Raw genomic sequence first — 25,698 nt, 5'->3', positions numbered from 1 at the left:
AGTCCTACAAGTCCATCATTTGGAAGTAACAGCAACCTTATTCCTTTCCAATTTTTTTTCCTGCAATTGTTTTACTTGCCCAACACCACAGTCCTGAGGGTACACAAGGGCCAGATGCAGATAATCAAAATCCCAACACTCAGTTTCGTAGAGACCCACAAACCGTCTCCATGGAAAACCAGAACCAGAAGCGCTGCCCTAGCAAAAGCATTCTGGAAATAACACGGGACGAGGCAGAGCCACAGTCACAGATCCGATCTCAGGTACGTCACAAACGCAGACACAAACCGCACAGATCCCAGAGACCCCTACAGCCGGCGTCAGAGTCGGGCACCACCGCGCAGCTCTCTCTGCGGCACCATCACAATCCCCTGCAGGAGAAGGGCACACGCGCACTCATCATCCCCCGTGCCCGGAAACACTACTCCGCCTGCGGCCAGGCACTCGGTCCAGGTGCGCGGGGGCGCGGCGGCCGTCACTCAGCAAACACCACAGGGAGCACGCGCCGCGCCTTGGTCCAGGCTCGCCACACTGGGGTTTCCTCCATCCAGCTCACCGCCAAGGTCACGGCTACAGGCCTAGGTTTGGACACTCCATCCCCATCGGGATCCTGTAGCCAACCTCCACCCACCTCCAAATCTCCCGACCCCTCTGCACGTGCGGACCCACGCGTCTCCCTTGCTCCCTGAAGAGCCCCCAGGTTCGCCCCGCGCGCTTGCGCACTCCGGGCAGAAGCCGATTTCCAAAGGATCCAGTGAGGCGTCGCTGGGGGCGGGGCGGGGCTCGCAGCTTCCGCCTGGCGCCGAGCTGAGAACCAAATGAAAAATAAAAAGCCGAAATATTGGTTTTTTAAGTTTTGGACCGCAGTGTCCACAGGGGAGCAGGCCCGGATTATCTTTAATGGCACTGGTCAGTCACGGGGCCCCCATTAGAGGTAGAGGCCTGAGGCAAGGGACACTACCGTCCCTCTGGGTGCACCTCCCCCGCCGCACTATCCCTGCCGAGACCCTGCCCCACGCGCCCCTCCCACTCCGGAGCAGCCGCGGGACTTGCCTCCGCCCCCCGCGCGCTTGCGCATTCGCGACCGAGACTGGCGCTCTCCCGTATTCTGGCGCCGCTGACTCCACGGCTGGACGATCCTCGGAGTCCGGTGAGGCCGGAGCTGGGAGCCGGGCGCCGCTGTGGCCGCTACTTTTCTGAGGGAAAAGAGCGCGGGGTGGGTTATTTTGCAGGCAGGACCGGAGGTGGAGAAAAGGTTCCTATGAAGCCTCAGGCCGCTGTGCGTTTTTTCCCGGGGCTGAGCTTCTGCAGCCCTGAGGCCTGGAGGCCCGGACGGCAGTAATTGTGCCGGGCCCGGTTCGTGGGTGCGGCCTATGGTGCAATTGGAGACCCAGGCTCCGCGCATCTCCTTCCGCTCTTCAGTCGCTTAGGCTCGGCCGTAGCGAAAAGGTCCGAGAGGGAAGTCACAGGTGAACGCCCCAAGATGAAGGTCCCCTGCAAAACGCTGGGACTTAGATTTGGGGCGGGTGTCTGGGGTCTGGGAGGACACCTGGGCAGTTCCGAAAAGACACAGTGGGTGGTGCCGGGGCGTGGGCAACTGGGTATGGAACTACAGCGTACCCGGAACTTCGAACCCAGACGCGGGTGATTGCGGATCCTCTGCCCTGTCGTTTCCATTTGTGCATGCAGGTGGCGGTTCGCTGGGGCCAGGGAAGCGTGGAGGGGGGGTTCCAATCAAGAAAAGGCTGGGGTGTCCTGTACCGTGCCTGCTTCTCCAGCCCTGCCGGTTTCCAGAGGAGGCGCCTGAGAAGGAGAAACGAATCGCTGCTGCTCTTCTAAAAGCCGGTTCCGTGTGAGTTCGTGCTGCTGCTTTGTTTCTGTGAAATGCATTCGACTTCCTTCCGTTTAAAATCCTGCTTGATAATGATCTATTTATTCATTGATTTGGGCCTTAGGATTTCCCTACCTCGTTAACGACAGGGGACCTAATTAATAGATTTCCCTTTTTTAGTGCCTACTTCATGCTGTTCTATAGTTAGTTACGTGGTTAGTTAACTGTATGTTCAGTTACTCTGTGAGCGCTGTTTTTCTAAGGATTTTGATGATATGGAAATACCCTTGCTTGAGATTAATGTTCATACTTTGTTTTTGTTAAGGAGTTTTCTAGGGTTTAGATATGTTTTAATGATTCCGGGGTAGAAAGATGATGTCTTTTTTTCCAGGAAATTCATGAGTAGAAGTTTTTGGTACCAGCCAGATGTGATTTGAGGTTTGGCAGCATGAGTTTATTTTGGGTATATCTTTGGATCGACTGACAGAGGTGTAGTGTAGTGTAGTGATTAAGTATTTCGAGCCTAGATTAAGTGGATTTGAATCCTGACTGCCACTTAAAGCTAAACGAGTTTAAGCAATCTGTGCTTCAGTTTCCTCATAATTGTAATAGTGTATACTCACGGTGTTGTTTTGAAGATGACATGAATTAATATTTGTGAAGCTCTTAGGAGAGTGCCTGGCACTTAGTGAGTCCTTAATTCATCGTAGCCACTGGTATTAAAATGATGATGCTCAGTCATTCCCTGTCAGCTTTGTTTATTCCCAAGAGCAATGCAAATGTGAAGGTAATTATGATGGATGCTTGCAAGCAGGAAAATGAGCCAGACCCTCCAGTGGACCAGAACAGGGATTGGTAACATAAGTCTTTGGACTCTGTTTATGAGCTTTCAGGGCAACAAAGATATTTTAAGACTATATCCAGAATTGTTGTATGTATTGGTAAATGGTTAATTTTTGCAGGGGAGCGAGGAAGCCTGTCATTGCATGGTATTATCGGAGTTATATAAGCTTCAACGACATTGATAATCGCTGTCTAGAAATGACATAACTGGGAGTGACTTTTGGGATATTCTTTTATAAAATTAATATCTAGCAATATGGAAATAGTTAAATCACACTCCATGTGATGGAATGTTATGCAATAATAAGAATTGTGTTTATATTTAGTCATAAGAGAAAAGTATAATGTAATATTGAGAAGTATTGATGTAAATAAGAATCGCCAAGAAATTGTTGTTACATATGAATGTTGAACACAACTATAAAGATTTTTAAGTTAATTTGCAACAATGTAATATTTAAATATTAAATCGCTAGGTATTTAATGATAGTTATTTATTGGAGCTGAGGAGGGGTAAATGCAAGTTATTAAGTAGCTGCTGTGAAATGAGCATTTGTTCTTGTCTGCCATTCTTACTGGCTCTTAATCACTTTGGAAATGACATGAACCAGGATTGTAATCCTTCACAGAACTATTTCAGGGTCTTGATGAGATACAATACTCAGGAACTGGTAGAAATTATTTTTTCAGTCACACTGATTTCCTTGTCACCATTTGTGCAGGGCCTGTTTAATCACAATTTTCTTTTCTTTTCTTTTCTTTTCTTTTCTTCTGAGACAGAGTTTTCGCTTTTGTTGCCCAGGTTGGAGTGCAATGCTGAAATCTCAGTTCACTGCGACCTCGCTGGGGTTCAAGCGATTCTCCTGCCTCAGACTCCCAAGTAGCTGGGATTACAGGTGCCCACCACTATGACCGGCTAATTTTTTGTATTTAGTAGAGACGAGGTTTCACCATGTTGGTCAGGCTGGTCTTGAACTCCTGACCTCAAGTGATCCACCCACCTCAGCTTCCCAAAGTGCTGGGATTGCAGGCATGAGCCACTGCACCTGGCTCCCAATTTTCTTAATGACTTTAAGGTAGCCTATCTTCCCAGTCATTTAAAATTTTTTGGAATAGCTTTTTAAAATATTTCTGATGATAGAATTAATACAAGCTTGTGAAGTATTAGTAACTATGGAACCTATAAAGAAAATTAAAATGATCAATGGTCCCAATGTCCAGAAATAATCATTATTAATGTTTTAGAGCATATTTTCCCAAAATATTTCTACAAGCCTGTGTGGTTTTGTGTGTGGTTTTATTTCTTTATTTCTTTTTTTTTTTTTTTTTTTTTTTTTGAGGTGGAGTTTCGCTTTTATTGCCCAGGCTGGAGTGCAATGGCGCGATCTTGGCCCACTGCAACCTCCGCCTCCCGGGTTCAAGCTATTCTCCTGCCTCAGCCTTCCAAATAGCTGGGATTACGGACACCTACCACCACGTCCGGCTAATTTTTGTATTTTTAGTAGAGACAGGGTTTCACTATGTTGACCAAGCTGGTCTCAAACTCCTGACCTCAGACAATTCACCCGCCTCAGCTTCACAAAGTGCTGGATTACAGATGTGAGCCACCATACCCAGCTGGTGGTTTTATCTCTGAAGAATAGGCTAAGACTCATAGAAAATTTGAAAGAAACTAAGACCTCTTTTAAACTAAGTTTAAACTAAGTTTAAAAGAGGAATTCACTGCTGTTGTGGATTATAACTCCATGGATGTATGGAGAAAAGTGACATCCCAATGATCCACTTCTGGTTTGACAAACCTTCCAAATATTTAGTTCTTTAGATTATGGAAATTTCAGTTAAGTTGAGATTTAAATCTGATTTTAAAATTAATTTTAAAGTCTCAGAATTGAAATTTTAGGAGTTTTTTTCATCTGTTCAAGTCTGTTTCCCTTTAATGGTCTAAAAAATCTAATCATATATCGTGTTGTAATCTGTTTTTTTTTCTTTCAGTGTATCTTGAATATTTTCCTTTCCTTAACTGTTTTCTAAAATTTGGCATTTAGTGATTACCTTAGTATTCCATTTTATGGATGTTTTGTAAATTATTTAAGAAATCACTTATTGGGCAGGACTATTCAAAACTGCCCAAGCAATTCCTTCAGGAGGGTTTCTGGCTCCTATAACCTTGATCAACTTTTCACCTCAGAGTCATGCGAATTTCAGCGATAGGCACATTTAGGAATTGACTTTTGCCAGGTGGGATACAGGTATTTGAAGTATTTGACTATATTTCTGAAGGATTGATTTTCATTCTCAGAATATAAAATAGACAACTGTGCTATTTTATTTTTTATTTTTTATGTTGAGATGGAGTCTTGCTCTGTCACCCAGGCTGGATGGAGTGCAGTGGTGCGATCTTGGCTCACTGCAACCTCCCCCTTCTGGGTTCAAGCGATTCTCCTGCCTCAGCCTCCCCAGTAGCTGGGACTACAGGCATGTGCTACCATGCTCGGATAATTTTTTGTATTTTTAGTGGAGACGGGGTTTCACTATTTTAGCCAGGATGATCTTGATCTCCTGACCTCATGATCCACCCGCCTTGGCCTCCCAAAGTGCTGGGATTACAGGCACGAGCCACCGTGCCCGGCCAGCTGTGCTATTTTATACCAGGAGCTTCATCCCTCAATTACATGATTCGGGGAAATGAATTAATGACAATTTCTTTGAAAACTAAACTTACAAAAAACAAGATCATTTTAATCTCAGAAAAAAAAGTCTTATGCAAAGAAGGCAGAATAACCTGAGTATACTACATAGTTCAGTTGGTAACAATGTTTAGTCGCAATAATATAAACTGAATTTAAAAACGGATTTACTCTGAAATAGAATAAAATCATATTGAGGCTGGGTGCAGTGGCTCACACCTATAATCCCAACACTTTGGGAGGCCGAGGCTGGTGGATCACCTGAGCCCAGGAGTTCGACACCAGCCTGGCCAACATGGTGAAACCCCATCTCTACAAAAAACACAAAAATTAGCTGAGCGTGGTGGTGTGCACCTGTAATCCCAGCTACTTGGGAGGGTGGGACAGGCGGAGAATCACTTGAATCCAGGAGGCAGAGGTTGCAGTGAGCTGAGATTCTACAGCCTGGGTGACAGAGTGAAACTCTGTCTCAAAAAAAAAAAAAAAAAATCATATTGAAAGGACAAAGGGACTGTAACTGTGCATATGTGGGTGGGAGATGAGTAGGTAAAAGATAGCTAAAACTGTGCCTGCCATAGTAGTAAGGGAATATATAATGATTACAACTAAAAATTCAGAAGTAAAAATATTAGCATGGTTTTTAAATGTATGGAGTTTAAATACCAAAAGGAACAGTTAATAGATGTAAAAATTGTTGCCTCTAGATTTGGAAGATAGGGGCATAGTAGCAGGGATGGAACTGTTGGAGCTTTTTGTGATATTCCTTGCATAGCTGTTTTGAATTATTGTTCAGGTATAAGCAATACAAATTTTTAATTAAAAAATTCAGGCCAGGTGCAGTGGCTCAAGCCTGTAATCCTAGCACTTTGAGAGGTGGAGGCAGGTGGATCACTTGAGTCCAGGAGTTTGAGAACAGGCTAGGCAACATAGACTGGCAAAAAATACAAAAATTAGCCAGGGTGGTGGCATGTGCCTTTAGTCCCAGCTACTCCAGAGGCTGAGGTAGGAGGATCGCTTGAGCCCTGGAAGTGGAGGCTGCAGTGAGCTGAGATCCGAGATTGCACTTTAGCCTGGGTGACAGAGCAAAATCCTGCCTTAAAAAAATTGTAAAGACTCCAGGGAAGAATAAATAATTATCACCTAGGACTCAAGTAGAGGTAACAATAAAATTTTATTATAATTCACAGATCTTTTTATACACATGCATATACATATATACACATATGCATATATACACATGCATATACATATATGCATATATGCATGTATACGTAGTTTACCTGCCAAAAGACAGTTACATTACAATCATATTTTCTAACCTGTCTTCTTCCCCCAACAATATGTAGTGGCTGTCTTCCCATGACATCAAATATGAATTTTATCTTCATTTTTAATGGGTGTTTATTTTTCTTTTCTTTCTTTTTTTTTTAAAAAACAAAACAAAACAAAACAGGGTATCGCTCTGCTGCCCAGGCTGGAGTTCAGTGGCATGAACAGGGTTCATTGCCGCCTCAACCTCCTGGGCTCAGGCAATCCTCTCACCTTAGCCTCCCAGGGAGCTGGGACCACAGGTTTGTACCACCATGCCTGGCTAATTTTTTGTAGAGATGGAGTTTTGCCATGTTGGCCAGGCTGGTCTTGAACTCCTGGACTTACTAAGCGGTTACCTGCCTTGACCTCCCAGAGTGCTGGGATTACAGGCATGAGCCACTGCACTCGGCTGTTTAATTTTCCATTGTGTGAATGCGTGGTAATTTATTTAACATTGCTGAAGGATATTTAGGTTCTTTCCAGCTTTTTTGGTCCCATTTTAAACACTTTCTATCCACAAATTATTTCATTCTTTCTACATCATATCATTGAGTATCCATTTCCCCAACAGCTTAGTAATTATGAGGTGTCATAACTTTTTCAAATCTGCCAATACAGTTCCTTCAATATGCTCTCTAGTTACTAGTATATTTTAACTGATAAGCTGATAGGTTCTTTCTTTTTCCTTTTCCTATTTTGTTTAAGGTCTTACTCTGTCACCCAGACTGGAGTGCGGTGGAAAGATCATAGCTCACTGCAGCCCTGAACTCCTGGGCTCAAGCAGTTCTCTTGCCTCAGCCTCCCAAGTAGCTAGGGATACAGGCAGCTGCCAACACACCCAGCTAATTAAAAAAAATTTTTTTTGGTCAGAGACAGACTCTTACTATGTTGTCCAGGCTGGTTTTCAATTCCTGGCATCAAACAATCCTCCCATCTGGGCCTCCCAAAGTGCTGGGACTACATGCATGAGCCACTGCACCCAGCCTGTTTCTACCTTCTAGAACATTATCCATGCTCAGGTTTCATAAATTTACTTCTTTAAGTCTGAGTACCAAGAAAGATTGCTTGGTAATTGAGATCATGCAGGCAATATTGATCCTGAATAGGAAAATAAGGAGCAGAGAGCTCTGAGTTAAGCCTTGGGGAAGGGATCCCAATGTGCACCTGTGGTTTTGCCATAATCAAGGCTGCTATATAGCCTTTCTACAGGTGTTTTATACCTGTGGTTCTCAAAGTGTGGCATCTGGACCCGCAGCAGCAGCATCACCTGGAAACTTTTTAGAAATGCAAATTCTCAAGTCCAATCCCAAACCTACTGAATGCCAAACTCTAGCAGTGAGACCTAGCAAGTTGTGTTTTAACAAGCCCTCTGGGTGATTCTGATGCATACTCAAGTTTGACTACCAAACTTTGCTGCCCGTTAGAAACACCCATGGGAGGAAGAGGTAATTAAAAAAAATCCTAAATCCCACGTCACACTAATTAAATCAGTGTGTTTAAAGGTGGGAGCCAGGCAACAGTATAGTTTAAAGGTATCCAGGTGATTCCAATTTGAGCAAAGTTTGGGCAGTTCTTGTCTATGCTATGTTCTGTCTTCGTGTTTGGGGAGGCCAGCCAGATTCCTAAGGCCAAGAAGGAGAGTTTTGGTTTAGATGGTGTAACCCCTTTTCATCTGGGAAGGTGGGGATGGAGGGAGGAGGATCTGTTCAGGACAGGTCTGCGCAACCCATTCTGTGGTCCAAACCAGCCTGCCCTGGGGTCGGAGCTGAGGACCAACTGGCAGCCCTCCTGCTGAAGTGTCTAGACATACGCTTTGATGCTGCAGAGTCTCTGCTCTGCAATTCCTTGTGCAGCTGAGCTGATTTCGCTGTGGTTTTGGGGAGGACATCTTTGTCTGAACTACCTCTTACTTATCAAAACTTGTCTGTATGTTGGGGGTGGGAGTTGCATATAGGAATGGAGTAATAGTATCGGTTTTTTAAATTTGGAAACTCTGAGGCAATTCTGTTCGCATGATTTTATGCGTTCTTTCTCCAGCTCTGGCATCTGTGGACCCTGCTTCTGAAGTAAATGAACCTTGAGGAACATTGACCCGGTTCTTTCAATTCTAAAATCATGGCTCGTGTAAGTTGGAATTTCTCTCTACTTGGAATTCTGTCATTTTTTTCAGGTTATGTGAACATTCTCATTTGTTACTCGGCAACTTTCTAACAGAGCCCCATTCAACAGCTGCTCCCCAGTCTTCCCCATTCCAGCAAGGGGTGGAGCCAGCCAGATTCCTAAGTGCCCCCATCTTCTCCATGCATATCTTTAGTAGTCCGTTTTCACACTGCTGATAAAGACATTCCGGAGACTGGGTAATTTATAAAGAAAAAGAGGTTTAATGGACTCAGTTCCACATAGCTGGGGAGGCCTCACAGTCATGGCGGAAGGCGAAAGGCGTGTCTTACATGGTGACAGGCAAAGAGTGAATGAATGCCAAGAGAAAAGGGAAACCCCTTATAAAATCATTAGATCCTGTGAGACTTACTGCCACGAAAACAGTATAGGGGCAGTGGCCTCCGTGATTCAATTATCTCACACTGGGTCTCTCCCACAACACATGGGAATTATGGGAGCTACAATTCAAGATGAGATTTGGGTGGGGACACAGCCAAATTGTATCAGTATCCATGTGTGCATTGACCAAATCATTCAGCATCTCCTGTGTGCTCCTTATCTGTCTAGAGCAGAGATGGGGCAGAAATGAAGTTCCTAGAAATGGGCATTGTATCTGAAATTCTCAGGATTAAAATAGCACTGTCTAAAATAATTGTAATTCAAGCTACATATGGAATTTAAAATTAGTAGTCAAATTTTGAAAGTATAGAATGGTATGCAAGGCCACGTATTTTAGTAAACATTTTAAATACTTTAGTAGTCACATTAAAAAAAAGGAAAAAGAAACACATGCAATTGATTTTAATGTCTTTTATTTAACCCAATATGGCCAAAATATTATTTCAAAGTGTATTCAATATAAAAGTCATGGTCAGGCCCTGACAGTGGTGGTTCATGTCTGTAATCTCAGCACTTTGGAATTGGAAGGCTGAGGCAGGAGGACTGCTTGAGCCCAGGAGTTTGAGATAAGCCTGAGCAACTTAATGAGATCCTATCTCTAAAAAACAACCACCACCACCAAAAAAAAATTAGCCAGACGTGGTAGCATATGCCTATGGTCTTAGCAATTTGGGAAGCTGAGGTAGGAGAATTGCTCGAACCCAGGAGTTCGAGGCTGCAGTGAGCTGTAATCAATAAATGGGCTGTGATTGTGCCACGCCATTCCAACCTAGGTGACAGAGTGAGACCCTGCCTCAAAACCAAGATAAAATAAAAAATACATACAAATCATCAATATATTTTACCTTTTTATTTTCCTTCTAAAGTCTTCACTATCTGGTATCTGGTATATATTTGACATTTACAGCACATGTGGATTTGGACTAGTCCCATTCAAGTGCTCAATATCCACATATTGCTAAACTAGAGTGTTGGACATTGCAGTAACTTTAGAGATTTTTTTGTAATGTAAATTCTAAATATAATTTAATATATTTAAAAGTATAGCTATATATAAATATAATCTCTATTAAGTGTAACATATCCATCAGATGGCATACAGCAGTCCATCCTTACCCAAGGAGGATATATTCCAAGACCCCCAGTGGATGCCGAAAACCTCAGATAGTATGGAACCCTATATATATGATATTGTTTTGATCTGATAATCAGGTAGTATATACAATGTTGATATGCTGGACAAAGCATATCACATCCGAGGTGGGCAGAGTGGTTAGTGTGAGATTTCATCATGTTACTGAGAATGGCATGGAGTTGAAAACTTAAAAATTGTTTATTTCTGGAATTTTTCCATCTAATATTTTTGGACCGTGGTTGACTGTGGGTAACTGAAATTGAGGAAGGCAAAACCACGAGTAAGGGGGAACTACTGTATCATGTAGTAAACTATAAATATTAAATAAAGCATCTGTTATGATAGAAATGCTAATGATACATTATAATAAAGTTATATCTGGAAGAAATTTTTAAGTTTTATGCAAAATATACTTTTTAAAAATAGAGATTTTACAGTTCATTTTTTGGGGAGAATCCCATCAATAATTATTATTGTTTTAATCTTTAAAGGAAAAGAAGATAGAGTAAATCCCACTTATTGAGAATGTTTTAGGTCCTTTGCAAGTACTGTTCCTATGAACCTATTTCAGTTAATTGAGAAATTCTGATAATTACCTGAATATGTCTGGAAATAAATAAAATTATCTTCTATTCCATAGTACATAGGAAGTTTTGGCCATAGCAGTGGTGGGCAAACTAGATACACTGCAGATTTGGCCCACAAGCTGCAGCTTGTTTCGGAACAGCCTGCAAGCTAATTAAATTCTGAAATAATTGTTACAAAAAAAAAAAAAGAAGAATGTGGAACAGAGACCATATGTGGTATACAGAGCCTAAAATATTGGCCCTTTACAGAAAATGTTGCCAAACCCTGGTCTTTTGTTTATAGAAATCTTCGCCGGGCGCGGTGGCTCAAGCCTGTAATCCCAGCACTTTGGGAGGCCGAGACGGGCGGATCACGAGGTCGGGAGATCGAGACCATCCTGGCTAACACGGTGAAACCCCGTCTCTACTAAAAAAATACAAAACACTAGCCGGGCGAGGTGGTGGGCGCCTGTAGTCCCAGCTACTCGGGAGGCTGAGGCAGGAGAATGGCGTGAACCCGGGAGGCGGAGCTTGCAGTGAGCTGAGATCCGGCCACTGCACTCCAGCCTGGGCGACAGAGCGAGACTCCGTCTCAAAAAAAAAAAAAAAAGAAATCTTCAAGAACATATATTCTGCTTCAGTCACACTCACATCTTTATTGCCACCTTCCCACATCACAGGCTTCCAGCACCAGTCTATTCATTTGATGTATGAAGTGAACATATATCATCAAAACCCATCAAACCTTTCTTCCACTTTTTTTTTTTTTTTTTTATGGAGACGGAGTCTTGCTCTGTTGCTCTGTCACCCAGGCTGAAGTACAGTGGCATGATCTCGGCTCACTGCAAGCTCCATCTCCCAGGTTCACTCCATTCTCCTGCCTCAGCCTCCCGAGTAGCTGGGACTACAGGTGCCCACCACCATGCCTGGCTAATTTTTTGTATTTTTAGTAGAGACGGGGTTTCACTGTGTTAGCCAGGGTGGTCTCGATCTACTGACTTCATGATCCGCCCGCTTCGGCCTCCCAGAGTGCTGGGATTACAGGTGTGAGCCACCGCGCCCAGCCTTTTTTTTAAGAGACAAAGTCTTGGTATGTTGTCTAGGCTGGTCTTGAACTCCTGGCCTCAAGCAATCCTCCTGCTTCAGGCTCCCAAAGCTGGAATTACAGGCGTTGAGCCACTACATCCAGATACCTTCTTCCATCTTCAAAATGTTTTCATTTATCTTACAAATAATACGTGCGTTTATCATTTCAGGATTTGGTGATGTTCAGAGATGTGGCTATAGACTTTTCTCAGGAAGAGTGGGAATGCCTGAACTCATATCAGAGGAATTTGTACAGAGATGTGATATTAGAGAACTATAGCAACTTGGTGTCACTGGGTAAGCATAGCATATCTGTGTCAAATAATTTAGAAATTCACAGGACTGAATTTCTAAGCTGTCTTTTTTTTTTTTTTCTAAGACAGAGTCTCGCTTGGTTACCAGGCTGGAGTGCAGTGGCGCAATCTTGGCTCACTGCAACCTCTATCTCCTGGGTTCCAGCAATTCTCCTGCCTCAGCCTCCCAAGTAGCTGGGACTACAGGCGTGTGCCACCACGCCAAGCTAATTTTTGTATTTTAAGTAGAGACAGGGTTTCACCATGTTGGCTAAGATGGTCTTGATCTCTTGACCTCGTGATCTGCCCGCCTGGGCCTCCCAAAGTGCTGGGATTACAGGCGTGAGCCGCCGCGTCTGGACTGTCTTTCTAAAAACTAGCTGTCTGCTTTGTGGTTTGACAATAGCTACCACTATTAAGCACCTTCATCTTTTCCTATTCATTGACCTTTACATTTTTCTTTGACTTTTCTGTTATTACTGGTCTTTAATGACAGCTGGATATAAATTCTTAGACACTCATGGCAAAACCATTGTTAAAGAAATTGGTTTTTATACTGCTATGGATAGTCCATGTTATTTGTAACTCATTTACAGTGAAAATAGGAAGACAGAGGTGTCTGGCTCTACATAGCTATTAAAACAGCTTTTATAGTGTATGTGATGCTGGGTTGAATTGAGAGTTTGTTAAAACTCAAGTGGACAGTATTCAGTTTCCTACAACAGACATACTTTAACTACTTTCTGATTAAGTTTAAAATACATGAATTTGAATTTAATATTGTATGCATATCCTGGCAAGAAACTTATTTTTCTATTAACAAATTAATATCAAAAAATAGCAAATGTAGTACCTCATGAACATATATAATGGTTAACATGTACCAGGTACTCATCTAAACACTTCCATTAAATCAAATCTCACAGCAATGCTATGTATACACATTACTGTTATCTGCTTTTCACATCTGAGAAAACTGAGGTGCAGAGAGATTGAATTAGTTGCTCTACTGACATGGGAAAGAGAGGCAGGATTTGAAACCATTGATTTCAACTATTCTTTTCTCTCGAGACAGAGCCTGTGTAAGTTTAAATTAAGTATAAGACCAGGTCCCTACTTCTCTGTTCTTGTTTTTCCTTGTGATCCTAAAGTAACTGTGCTATGAATGTTTTTCAATCTTGATAGTCATCTTTGTTTTGAAGTCTTAAATAAATTCTTTATTATATTCTATTATTTATTTTTAAGCAGGATGTTCCATTTCTAAGCCAGATGTGATCACCCTATTGGAACAAGGGAAAGAGCCCTGGATGGTTATGAGGGATGAGAAAAGAAGATGGACTCTAGGTAAGTGCTGATCAGGCAGAGGTCAGCCATTATGGCATGGCCAGACCTGCTGGTTGAGGAGGAGACATACCCCTTAGATGTCAATTGTGAAGAAGAGACCTGAATCTTGGGAAGAATATTTAGATATTCTCAGCATGAGCCACCAAAGAAATTTCATCCATACTTCCACTTATCACTTGTTTCTTTTCTGTCTTGTTTCCCTCCCTTTTCTTATAGGGGAAAGCTTTCTTCCCTCGTGATTCCATTTTACCTGTATTTTGGATCTAATCCCTTTCTAGCTCATCTTTTGTGTTTTGACTTTTATGTATACATTTTTTCATTGCCCTCTGTTCATGGAGTTTAAATTGTAGTGGGGAGTCAGGCAGTAAACAAGTAAATCAGTAAATGGATTACTAAAATATCCTGAAGTAATTAGGTATTATGAAGAAAAGTGAGTAAGGTAAGGATATGGAGAATCATAATGAGTGAATGGAGTAATTTTAGATGGGGTGGTCAGGGAAGAAGAGCCAATTTGAAGAGGCTTCAGTTGTCCAAAGATGGGACTATTTGAATGTCATTACTATAATGACTACAATGTATTGCAATGCATAAAATACACTTAATTTTATAAATTCTTAATGATGCTAACAGCAAATTATTCATCATTGGAAGTTACTAGGCAACTAACATTTAAAAAGCATAAATTTAAAGGAAAAGAAGTATTTATCCTGCCTTTCTTATAACAATTGTACGAATAGGTAGTAGGTGGAGGTATGTTTCTCTTAATGAAAGTATTCAGTGAATAAATGAAGAGGAAATGATAGAATTAGAATATTACCATTTTGGAGCCCATAAGAACTACCGGATTTAGAGGTTGAACATCAGTGCTGATAGCATCAAAGAAATAGAGACAATCAGACGTTGTTTCTCCTGATGAAAGAGCACAATATCACCTATGAGGTAACTTTGCCAACAAAGGTCCTAAGTCTTGTCAAGCATCTAAAGCCAATTCCCAACTTATGGGAAGAAGATAGAGGACTATGTTCTACACCTTGGGAATGTAGTGAGCAAAATTCAGAATATGGGAAACTACAGGACCAAAAACAGGTTCTTCAACAAATAAATTACAAGGGAAATCAAAAAATGATAGGAAAATCTATACATTAAAAGAGATGTAAAAGACATGTAACAATTGTGTTCTGTGAACTTTGGATGAGTTATTCTTTTTAGGTTGTTTAAAATTTTATCAGCCAGGGCTGGGCGTGGTGGCTCAAGCCTGTAATCCCAGCACTTTGGGAGGCCGAGACGGGTGGATCACGAGGTCAGGAGATCGAGACTATACTGGCTAACATGGTGAAACCCCGTCTCTACTAAAAAAATACGAAAAACTAGCCGGGCGAGGTGGCGGGCACCTGTAGTCCCAGCTGCTTGGGAGGCTGAGGCAGGAGAATGGCGTAAACCTGGGAGGCAGAGCGTGCAGTGAGCCGAGATCATGCCACTGCACTCCAGCCTGGGCAACAGAGCGAGACTCCGTATCAAAAAAAAAAAAAAAAAAAATTTATCAGCCAATGGAAGTGTGGGCACTGATGTTTGATGATATTTAATAACTCGTTTTTAAGGTTTGGATAATGGTATTGTGGTTTTGTATAAAAGTGCTTTTTGAGATGCATATTTTGTACACATGAAACAATGTAATATCCAAGATTTGCTTCAAATAATAGGAAGGAAGTAGATTGGGGGGTTCATAGGCCAAGATTGGGCATGGGGTTAATGGTTGGTGCTGGATACATGGAGATTATTATGCTGTTCTGTCTACTTTTTGATATGTTAGAAATGCTCTCTTATAAAGGTTTTTCGTTTGTTTGTTTGCTTTAGAGTTATTTATTGAGAGACAAAAAGAAAATGGTGGTGAGGCAATGGTGAAAATAAGGTTAAACTATTCTTTGGATGAATTTTGTCATAAAGAGAAGCAGACACACAGAGTACAGGGAATATATTTTATGATGTGAAATTATGTAAAATATTTAACATGTTTATAGGCTATGAGAATGATTTCGAAGAGAGGAATATTGATGAAGTAGAGAGAGAGGGTAGTTTTGTAGGCAGTGACCTTCAGTAGATGGGAAGGAGTGGAACCGATTGATGAAGGAAAACCACATATATGGTAAGATTTCAGACATAGATTGATTGGAGAATGTGGTGAAGAGGAGAATACATATTTTTCAGTTGTTTCTGGTTCCTTGGTGAAATGGCAGTAAGATTATCATCTGAACCTGAGGCTTATTCAGTATTTCATTGGAATTCAGTATGGATTATGCAGTATTAGATCAGGATTATGCAGTATTAGATCAGTGTTAATTTTCAGAAGTACAATTTCATGGTGATAGGGTTTTAACATTTTCAGATCTCTGATGTTAATATAATTAGAACTGTCTTTGTCATAAATATTCTGTGTCCTGTATAATCTTGTATCAGCCAGAAAAAAAGGGATGGGGGAGACATTGTACCTCAGGAAACAGCATACTTCCGGGGATAATTATATGACAAGATAATTTGCTCCCTATTTTATTTTATTATTTTATTTTACTTTATTTAATTTTTTTTGAGATGGAAAACCATGTTGCCCAGACTAGTCTCAAACTCCTGGGTTCATGCAGTCTTTTTGCTTTGGCCTGCCAAAGTGCTGGTATTACAGTGAGCCACCATGCCCTGCCCCTCTTTTCTTTTTATTTAAAGCTGATGCCCCGCAAATAGAAATACTTCTTTCATTTTGATCTAAGATGGACTAATATTTTTTCACATTAGCAGTGTTTACTAGAATAAACTCTTTGATTCAGTGGAATCCAAACTAGTATTTGGCTTATTAATTTTAACATTAATTAATATATTAATTGATATAAATTATATATTATATTAATAAATAATAATTAATATTAGCATTAAAATATTTTACATACATGTTTTAGGAGGTAGAACATTAAAATTGTCTCTCATAGTCCAATATTTTGATGTTTGGCCCAGCATTTTGTTTCAGTGTAGGTCTAGCCCATTCTGTCTTGATCAAAGTATATATGAAACATAGGCTATTCTTTCCAGTTTCAACTTCTTTGAAGTAGAGCAGGAATGTAAAGATACTTGTGAAGCAATCTGAGAGCAGAATCCTTGAATTTTTATGTTTTCTGTCTTTTATTATGTTTCTCACCCATGCCTACGTTGACAAAAATGCAATGTGCATGTATAGCCAATACTTCCAAAACATCCAACTTAGTTTTCATAGAAATAATTGTCTTTAAACATTAACAATTTTAGTTGCTTGCAGCAGTAAGAACTGGAATAGGCACATTTGGGAACGAACATGGCTGACTCTTTGGTGACATACAGCTCAGCTGTGTATATTATAGAATACCCTCCTAATTGAGAATGTTCAAAATGCCAAGATCTTGATCTGGCTTGTCACTTAAGTAGCCAAGATATTGATCTGGCTTGTCACTTAAGTAGGGAGCCATATATGACAATTTCAAGTTCACTTTATCAACATTGGCAATTTTTTTTTTTTTAATGAAAACCTTCAAATTTTACAGAACAAATTTTACAACCTGTTCTAATTTAGTTATTAGTGAATACAGACATTTTGTCCTAATTTGTTTATGCTTATATTTACTTTGTGCATTGTCTCCTCGCTTCCTGTATTCCATTACTGTTTCCATTGTTTATTGTTTCTTATGCCAATTTGTATGGGCTTAAATTTCTTGTTTTAAATTTTTCGAGATTGGGGTCTCATTACATTGGCCAGGCTGGTCTTGACCTCCTGGCCTCAAATAATCCTTCCACCTCAAGTGATCCCCCAACTGCAGCCTCCCCAAGTAGTTGGGGATTACAGGCACGAGCCATGGTGCCCAGTTTGTGTGTACTTTAATGCTGTGAACAGTAACACTTTCTCACTTTCTTATGAATGTTTTAGCCTTTAATTTGATTTTTGACTGGCTTTCCTTTTATAGATTACTGGTTTTATTTTTAATTTGCAGGTAAATCCTTTGAAATGAGCATCTTATTTCTTTAACCTTTGTATTACCTTCATAACTACTTATTTACTACCATTATTTAATTATGATGCTTTTATTAATATCACTTGTATCTTATTTGTCTTATTGAGGCCATAAATGGACTTTATCCCCAAAATTCTAGACAATTGCCGTAGTTTTGTATTGCTTTTTTTGGGTGGGGAGACAGAGAAAGAGAGAGACAGAGTGAGAGAAACACAGATTATATAACAGTATTTTCTGTTCCATTCATTTACCTGTCCCTGGTCACATTTTACCCACAGTATTTAAATTATTGTTGCCCTTTAGTATCTTTTTAGTGTATACTTTTTTTTTTTTTTTTTTTGAGATGGAGTCTTGCTCTGTAGCCCGGGCTGGAGTGCAGTGGCCGGATCTCAGCTCACTGCAAGCTCCGCCTCCTGGGTTTATGCCATTCTCCTGCCTCAGCCTCTGAGGCGCCCACCACCTCGCCCGGCTAGTTTTTTGTATTTTTAGTAGAGACAGTGTTTCACCGTGTTAGCCAGGATGGTCTCGATCTCCTGACCTCGTGATCCGCCCGTCTTGGCCTCCCAAAGTGCTGGGATTACAGGCCTGACCCACCGTGCCCGGCCCTAGTATATACTTTTTTAAAGTAAACTTATTGAAATATAAATACACACAAAAATATACAGATAATTAGTGAATTGGCACAGTGACCACACCCATCTAATCAGTACACAGATTCAGAAACAGAACTTTACTGGGATGCCAGAAGCCCTTCCTGACTTCTTTCAGTCATTCCTCCCCACCAAGGCTAACCACTGTCCTGACACCACTATAGATTATTAATTATCATTTTTAAACTTTATAAAAATGGAATTGTACAGTATATATTGTTCTATGTCTAGTTTTGTTTACTCACCATTATGTTCGTGAGATTAGCCCTTGCTAATCTTGCATGTAGTTGTAGATTGTTAATTCTCGTTGCTGTATGGTATTGTGATGTATTAATATGCCATCATTTATTAGCTGTTCTTCCATTGATGAATACTTGGATTCTTTCCACTTTGGGTAGATTGCAAATAATGTTGCTTTAACCCTAACTCTAATCCTAACCCTAAAGCAACAATATTTAAAATACCTTTTCCTTTTTAAAGAGTATTGAATTCCTGTTGCAAAGATTTTGAGAACGTGCACATTTGCAAAAAACATCTCTTTGCTCAGAATTTTACTAGCCTTTTACCATAGCATAAACCTGTTGTTACACCTGGAAAATCACTGAAATATTCTCTAGGAAGTACCCAGGTGGCATTATGGGGACTTCTGGTAAGATATGGGGAACCTGTAACATAGATGTGCACATTATGTAAACTCAAGTGAAGATAAATATTTAGAGCCTCTCATTACCTTGGTCGTGAATGGGGGCAAAGCTCACCTATGACTATGCAAAGTAGGAGTTGAACTGCAGTGGAGATACCTGCAAGTGTACATGAAGAGGCAAATTAGAAGATGATCAAGTGTAAAGAAATCACTATTTTCCATTTATATACTTACTGAGATAGCTTAGATGTGCTTGTTTCCCATCTCTGTAGGAAGCGATAAAAAGAATGTTTAATCAGTGTAGTAAGGTTTAAGATTGGAGGCAGGATATCATATGCCATAATTGCTGACTAATTATGAGAATTTAATTCATAGTTAACATGTACTGTGGATTTGTTATTCACTGGTGAGTGAAAAATTGTTTCTGCCCTTGGGGAAGTTAAGGTAAGAAAATAAAGATAATAATAAGTGGGGAAATTAATGAATAACAACACAATTGAGAAAAGTGTTAAGAAATAAGTAGCCAGGCATGGTGGTTCACACCTGTAATCCCAGCACTTTTGGGAAGCTGAGGCTGGCAGATCACTTGAGGACAGGAGTTTGAGATCAGCCTGGCCAAATTGTGAAACTCAGTCTCCACTAAAAATACAAAAATTAGCCAGGCGTGGTGGCGGGTGCTCGTAATCCCAGTTACTTGGGAGGCTGAGACACAAGAATTGCTTGAACCCTGGGGCAGAGATTGCACTGAACCGAGATCATGCCCCACTGCACTTCAGCTTGGGCGACACAGTGAGACTCTCTCAAAAAAAAAAAAAAAGGAAAGAAGTAAGCTGGGCGCGGTGGCTGACGCTTATAATCCCGGCACTTTGGGAGGCTGAGGCAGGCGGATCACGATGTCAGGAGTTCAAGACCAGCCTGGCCAAGATGGTGAAACCCCATCTCTACTAAAATACAGTGGTGGCAGGCGCCTGTAATCCTACCTACTTGGGAGGCTGAGGCAGGAGAATCACTTGAACCTGGGAGGCGGAGGTTGCAGTGAGCCGAGATTGCGCCATTGCACTCCAGCCTGGGAAACAACAGCGAAACTCTGTCTTTAAAAAAAAAAGAAAAAGAAAAAGAAAAAAGAGGCCGGGCACGGTGGCTCGTGCCTGTAATCCCAGCACTTTGGGAGGCCGAGGCGAGTGGATCACGAGGTCAGGAGATCGAGACCATCCTGGCTAACACAGTGAAACCCCGTCTATACTAAAATACAAAAAATTAGCCGGGCATGGTGGCAGGCACCTGTAGTCCCAGCTACTCGGGAGACTGAGGCAGGAGAATGGCGTGAACCCGGGAGGCGGAGATTGCAGTGAGCTGAGATCGCACCACTGCACTCCAGCCTGGGCGACAGAGCGAGACTCCGTCTCAAAAAAAAAAGAAAGAAGAAAAGAAGAAGTGACTGGTATAGAAAACAAAGGATATATATTACATGAAGTTAGCAGGGATCGTTTTTCTGATTTTTAAAATGAAATCTGATGTATGAAAGAAACCCAGCCATGCAAACCCAAGTCAGGATTCCTGGGAGATTTAATAGCCAGTGAAAAGCTCCAAGAAGTGGAAAGATTGGGCCGGATGCGGTGGCTCATGCCTGTTATCCCAACACTTTGGGAGACCGAGGCAGGCGGGTCACTTGAGGTCAGGAGTTCGAGACCAGCCTGGCCAGCATGGTGAAACCCCGTCTCTACTGAAAATACAAAAGTTAGCCAAGCGTGGTGGCGCACTCCTGTAATTCCGGCTATTAGGGAGGCTAAGGCAGGAGAACTGCTTGAACCCGGGAGTCAGAGGTTACAATGAGCCGACATCATGCTGCTGCACTCCAACCGGAGCAACAGAGACTCTGTCTCAAAAATAAAAAAGAAAGATTGCGACACATTCTAGGAGCAGAAAGGAGGCAAGTGTGATAGGGACATGGACAACAAAGGGATCAGTGGCTTGAGTTGATACCTTGTGGTTAACAGAGTCCATGTTACTCCTGATAAAGTATTTGCTCTTTATTCTAATTGAAAAGAGAAATTTAAAAAATTTAATTGCAGAGTCTCAAACTTTGATCTGCACCCAAATAATCTGGTCTTAACTCATCATTTTCATATTTGCTTTTAGCTTTTTTAAAGTTACCTGTTTTAGAGATTTTGAGCCCATTTACTTCAATTGGGCTTTCTTTTCTTTTTTGTGGGTGTCATTGATTTCTATCATAAAGTTTTTTGTTTATTTTGTGTAGAACAGGAAAATATGTTTTGGTCTTGTTTTCTTTCAGATTTGGAATCCAGATATGACACTAAAAAGTTATTTCAAGAAAAGGATATTTATGAAATGAACTTATCTCAGTGGAAGGTAATGGAAAGAATTAAAAGCTGTGGACTTGAAGGACAAGAAAGTCCTCATGAAGTGTGTTTCAGGCAAGTGACAAAAACCACTTCTGGAAAAACGCCTACCTACAGAAAACTCACATCTCTTCCTCTGTATCAGAAGAGTCATAACAGAGAGAAACCCTACGAATGTGGGGAATGTGGGAAGGCTTTTAGAGTACGACAACAACTTACTTTCCATCAAAGAATTCATACTGGTGAGAAACCCTATGAATGTAAAGAATGTGGAAAAGCCTTTAGACAGTGTGCCCACCTCAGTCGACATCAGAGAATTCATACTTCTGACAAACTATATGAATGTAAAAAATGTGGAAAGATCTTCACATGTGGCTCAGACCTTCGAGTACATCAGAGAATTCATATTGGTGAGAAACCGTATGAATGTAAAGAATGTGGGAAAGGCTTTAGAGTTAGAGGACAACTTAATCTCCATCAAAGGATTCACACGGGTGAGAAGCCCTATGAATGTAAGGAATGTGGGAAGGCCTTTAGGCAGTATGCACACCTTACTCGACATCAGAGACTTAACATTGCTGAGAAGTGCTATGAGTGTAAGGAATGTGGTCAGGCCTTTCTGTGTAGTACAGGCCTCCGAATACATCACAAACTTCATACTGGAGAAAAACCCTATGAATGTAAGGAGTGTGGAAAGGCCTTTAGAGTGCGGCAACAACTTACTCTCCATCAGAGAATTCACACTGGTGAGAAGCCTTACGATTGTAAGGAATGTGGGAAGACTTTTAGTCGTGGCTATCATCTAACTCTCCATCAGAGAATACATACTGGTGAGAAGCCCTATGAATGTAAGGAATGTCAGAAGTTCTTTCGTCGTTACTCAGAACTTATTTCACATCAAGGTATTCACATTGGAGAGAAACCTTATGAATGTAAGGAATGTGGGAAGGCATTTAGACTGTTCTCACAGCTTACTCAACATCAGAGTATTCATTTTGGTGAGAAACCCTATAAGTGTAAGGAATGTGAGAAGACTTTTAGACTGCTTTCACAACTTACTCAACATCAAAGTATTCATACTGGTGAAAAGCCCTATGACTGTAAGGAATGTGGAAAGGCCTTTAGACTTCATTCATCACTAATTCAACATCAGAGAATTCATTCTGGTGAGAAACCTTACAAATGTAAGGAATGTAAAAAGGCATTTAGACAACATTCACATCTTACTTACCATCAGCGAATTCATAATGTAACTTAATAGTTATTAGAACTCTTCCGTTGTGAATTTTATGTTGCGCATAGGAAGTACATTCTAGAAGAAAGGTTTTTGAACGTGGGAATCCCTTTTGCTTCATGCTCACAACTAAGGAAGTTTTATTTAAAGGAAAGAATACGTTAGTGAACATATGGAAGCCTTTCATCACCTTTGAAACCATGTTATAGGAAATTCATCCTAGAAAGGAACTTTATTAAAGTACTGAATGTGGAAAAGCTTTTGATCTTACCTATTATTATCTCCATATTCTTCCATCTGTGTAGTATACACAAGGAGGTTGCCAGGGAACCACCTCATTCTGAAAATGTGCAAATGAAAGGAAAGTCATTTAGTCTGCATTTCCTGTGTAAACTGTATTTCAAGGCAACCAGAAGTTAATGAGGTAAAGTTCTTCTTTATTAGAAAATTCCAGGCTAATGAATGCAGAAAGAATAATAGAAAATTGTATTAGAAAAACTATTGTGTAACACATAATGAAATAATGGATTTAGGCATGATTCTCTGTAGAGGTTGAGACTTCAGTGAAAGGTTGTGAACTTTACAATGAATAGATGAGACTGACAACATCTGAACCCACTGATCATCTTAACTTCACAAAAAGCAAGACAGTAAAAATTATGTGCCTCCTAATGTGATACAGTAAGATAAACACATCTTGCCAAAAATACTGAACCTGAATTTAAGCCTCAAGAACTAACTCCCAGTTTATAGAAAATTCAAGGAATGGAAAAGTAAATTACATGACATGAAAAGGAGCAATTAAATATAAAATAAGGGTAATTCTACAAGAGGAATCACCTGGTTTCCCAACCAATAAAATGGCATTTTAAGAAATAAGGTGGAACCCTTAGGTATTGACAGACTTGAGACAACATCAGTCACATGCAATGAAAGAGTGGTTTTTACTTAGATCATGAGTTGAACAAACGTAAAAGAAGACATACTTATAATAATTGGGAGAATGGGAATATTGACAATATTAGATAATATTAAACTTTTTGTTATGTGTGATAATAGCATTGTGGTTATGTAAAAGTATTAGAGATAATTTCTGAAGTTTATACACAGGAGATGATATTCTGGAATGTCATTTTGTTCATGCAAAAGAAAAATGAGGATGAATAACAAGTTTGGCAAAATGATGGTAACCTAAGTCTTGGATACATGGTTTTTATTTGTTTTTGCTATTCTCTCTACTTCTGGGTTTTTAAAATTTTCCATGATGTTCTTTTAAAGATCAAATTATCCATGAAATTATAACCAGTTTAAAATGAATTATTAAAAAAAATTTCTGGCTAGACGTGGTGGCTCATGCCTGTAATCCCAGCACTTTGGGAGGCCAAGGTGGGCAGATCATGAGGTCAGGAGTTTGAGACCAGCCTGACCATCCTGGCAAAACCTCATCTCCACTAAAAATACAAAAATTAGCCGAGCATGGTGGCATGCACCTGTAATACCAGCTACTCGTGAGACTGAGACGGGAGAATCACTTGAACCCAGGAGGCAGAGGTTGCAGTGAGCCGAGATCATGCCATCGCACGCCAGCCTGGGCAACAAGAGCAAAACTCCATCTCAAAAAAAAAAAAAATTTGTACATATTAAAACTTGTGGATGTTGCCAAAGCTGTACACATTGGGATTGGAATATTAATTACACTATAATAACGATAAATGTATTCAGGAAGTTAAAATGTGGGTCCACATTTTATTTAGTTCACCTCTCTATCTCTGTATTATAGTACCCATGGTATGCACCTTTTTTTTTTTTTTTTTTTTTTTTTTTGAGACGGAGTCTCTCTCTATCGCCCAGACTGGCGTGCAGTGCTACAATCACAATCTCGGCTCACTGCAAGCTCTGTCTTCCGGGTTCAAGCCATCTCCTCCCCCAGCCTTCCGAGTAGCTGGGATTACAGGCGCCTGCCACCATGCCAGGCTGATTTTTGTATTTTTAGTAAACATGGGGTTTCACCATGTTGGCCAGGCTGGTCTCAACTCGTGATCTCAGGTGATCCACCTGCCTCAGCCTCCCAAAGTGCTGTGATTACAGGCGTGAGCCACGCGCCCGGCCAGTACTTCATATGTTTAAAGAATGAGTAAAAGAAAGCAATTACTACTGCTAAATGTGGGAAATAATGGACTAGACCTGTACTGTCTAATATATGGTAGTCACTAGCAACCTGTTGAGCACTTGAAATTGAGTTATTGAGCACTGAAATGTGGCTAGTCCAAATTCAAATGGTGGTAAATGTGAAACACAAGATTCTAAAGACTTAGTTGTTTTTAAAAAGTTAAGTATCTCAGTTTTTCATATTGAGTACATATTGAAATAATATTTTAGATATATTGGTTCAAATAAAATACATTAAAATGAATATTTTTTGTTTTTAAAAAATGTGTTACAGGAAAATTTTATATCTGTAGCTCACATATTTCTGTTGTCAGCACTGGTATAAATAATAAAAAGTAGACTTGGTTGTTTTTGTGTGTTTCTTTAAAGGATACCAATATAATCAAGACCTTGGCAGTCTTGATCACAGAATAGAAATATGAAAGATTACACAGCTACAGCTATATGAATCATAAAAGCGGCAGCTATGGATTTTTAAAGTTATAAGTTGCTATACTATAGATATGTAATGTGTATGTGTATAGTGTGTAGGTATATATATTTATACACACACTATACATGTATTTTAAAATATTGAAAATCCAGAATTATTTTATGGAAAAAATATACTAAAATTTACTTCACATGCTGAAGAAAGCCTGAGTAGACCAACAAACAAAGGAAAAATTAAGACAGTTAGAAGATAATGCTTTCTAAAAGAATACATTTAGAATCTGACTTTTTTTTTTTAAATCCTACTCTCCCGAGCCAGAGTAGTCTCAGAGAGACTCCGAGAACCTAATTTTTTAGAAGTAAAATATTTGAAGAATTGGTAATTGCTAAATTTTTCCAACATACTATTCTACAAGACTAACCTAAAACTGATTATATGAACTAGATGAGGAGGGCTGGGGAAACCAAAATCTAGACATTTCCCGTATAAAGAGAAATCTAGTAATTCTAATTTCTATGGCAAATTATAT

At 40.3% G+C, this 25,698-nt stretch overlaps 1 protein-coding gene across 4 annotated transcripts; it reads left to right on the top strand.

Moving 5' to 3' along the window:
- The first annotated feature begins 1,103 nt into the window (after positions 1-1,103).
- On the top strand, positions 1,104-25,082 carry ZFP30 (ZFP30 zinc finger protein). Of its 4 annotated transcripts, none has more exons than XM_015440963.3 (6): positions 1,104-1,150; positions 1,690-1,852; positions 8,710-8,796; positions 12,189-12,315; positions 13,560-13,655; positions 21,267-25,082. In XM_015440963.3, the coding sequence occupies exons 3-6, from the start codon at positions 8,788-8,790 to the stop codon at positions 22,589-22,591; spliced, it is 1,557 nt and encodes a 518-aa protein (XP_015296449.3). In that variant the 5' UTR covers positions 1,104-1,150; positions 1,690-1,852; positions 8,710-8,787; the 3' UTR covers positions 22,592-25,082. The 4 variants fall into 4 exon arrangements, with proteins under 4 accessions (XP_015296449.3, XP_065391549.1, XP_073879499.1 ...); XM_065535477.1 differs by having other exon boundaries at positions 13,557-13,655; XM_074023398.1 differs by having other exon boundaries at positions 1,104-1,850.
- The last annotated feature ends 616 nt before the right edge of the window (positions 25,083-25,698 follow it).

Source organism: Macaca fascicularis, chromosome 19 (assembly GCF_037993035.2).
Source record: "Macaca fascicularis isolate 582-1 chromosome 19, T2T-MFA8v1.1".
Lineage (NCBI taxonomy): Eukaryota > Metazoa > Chordata > Mammalia > Primates > Cercopithecidae > Macaca > Macaca fascicularis.
The sequence above is the reverse complement of the archived record's forward strand: the minus strand, read 5'-3'. Positions and strand labels throughout refer to the sequence as shown.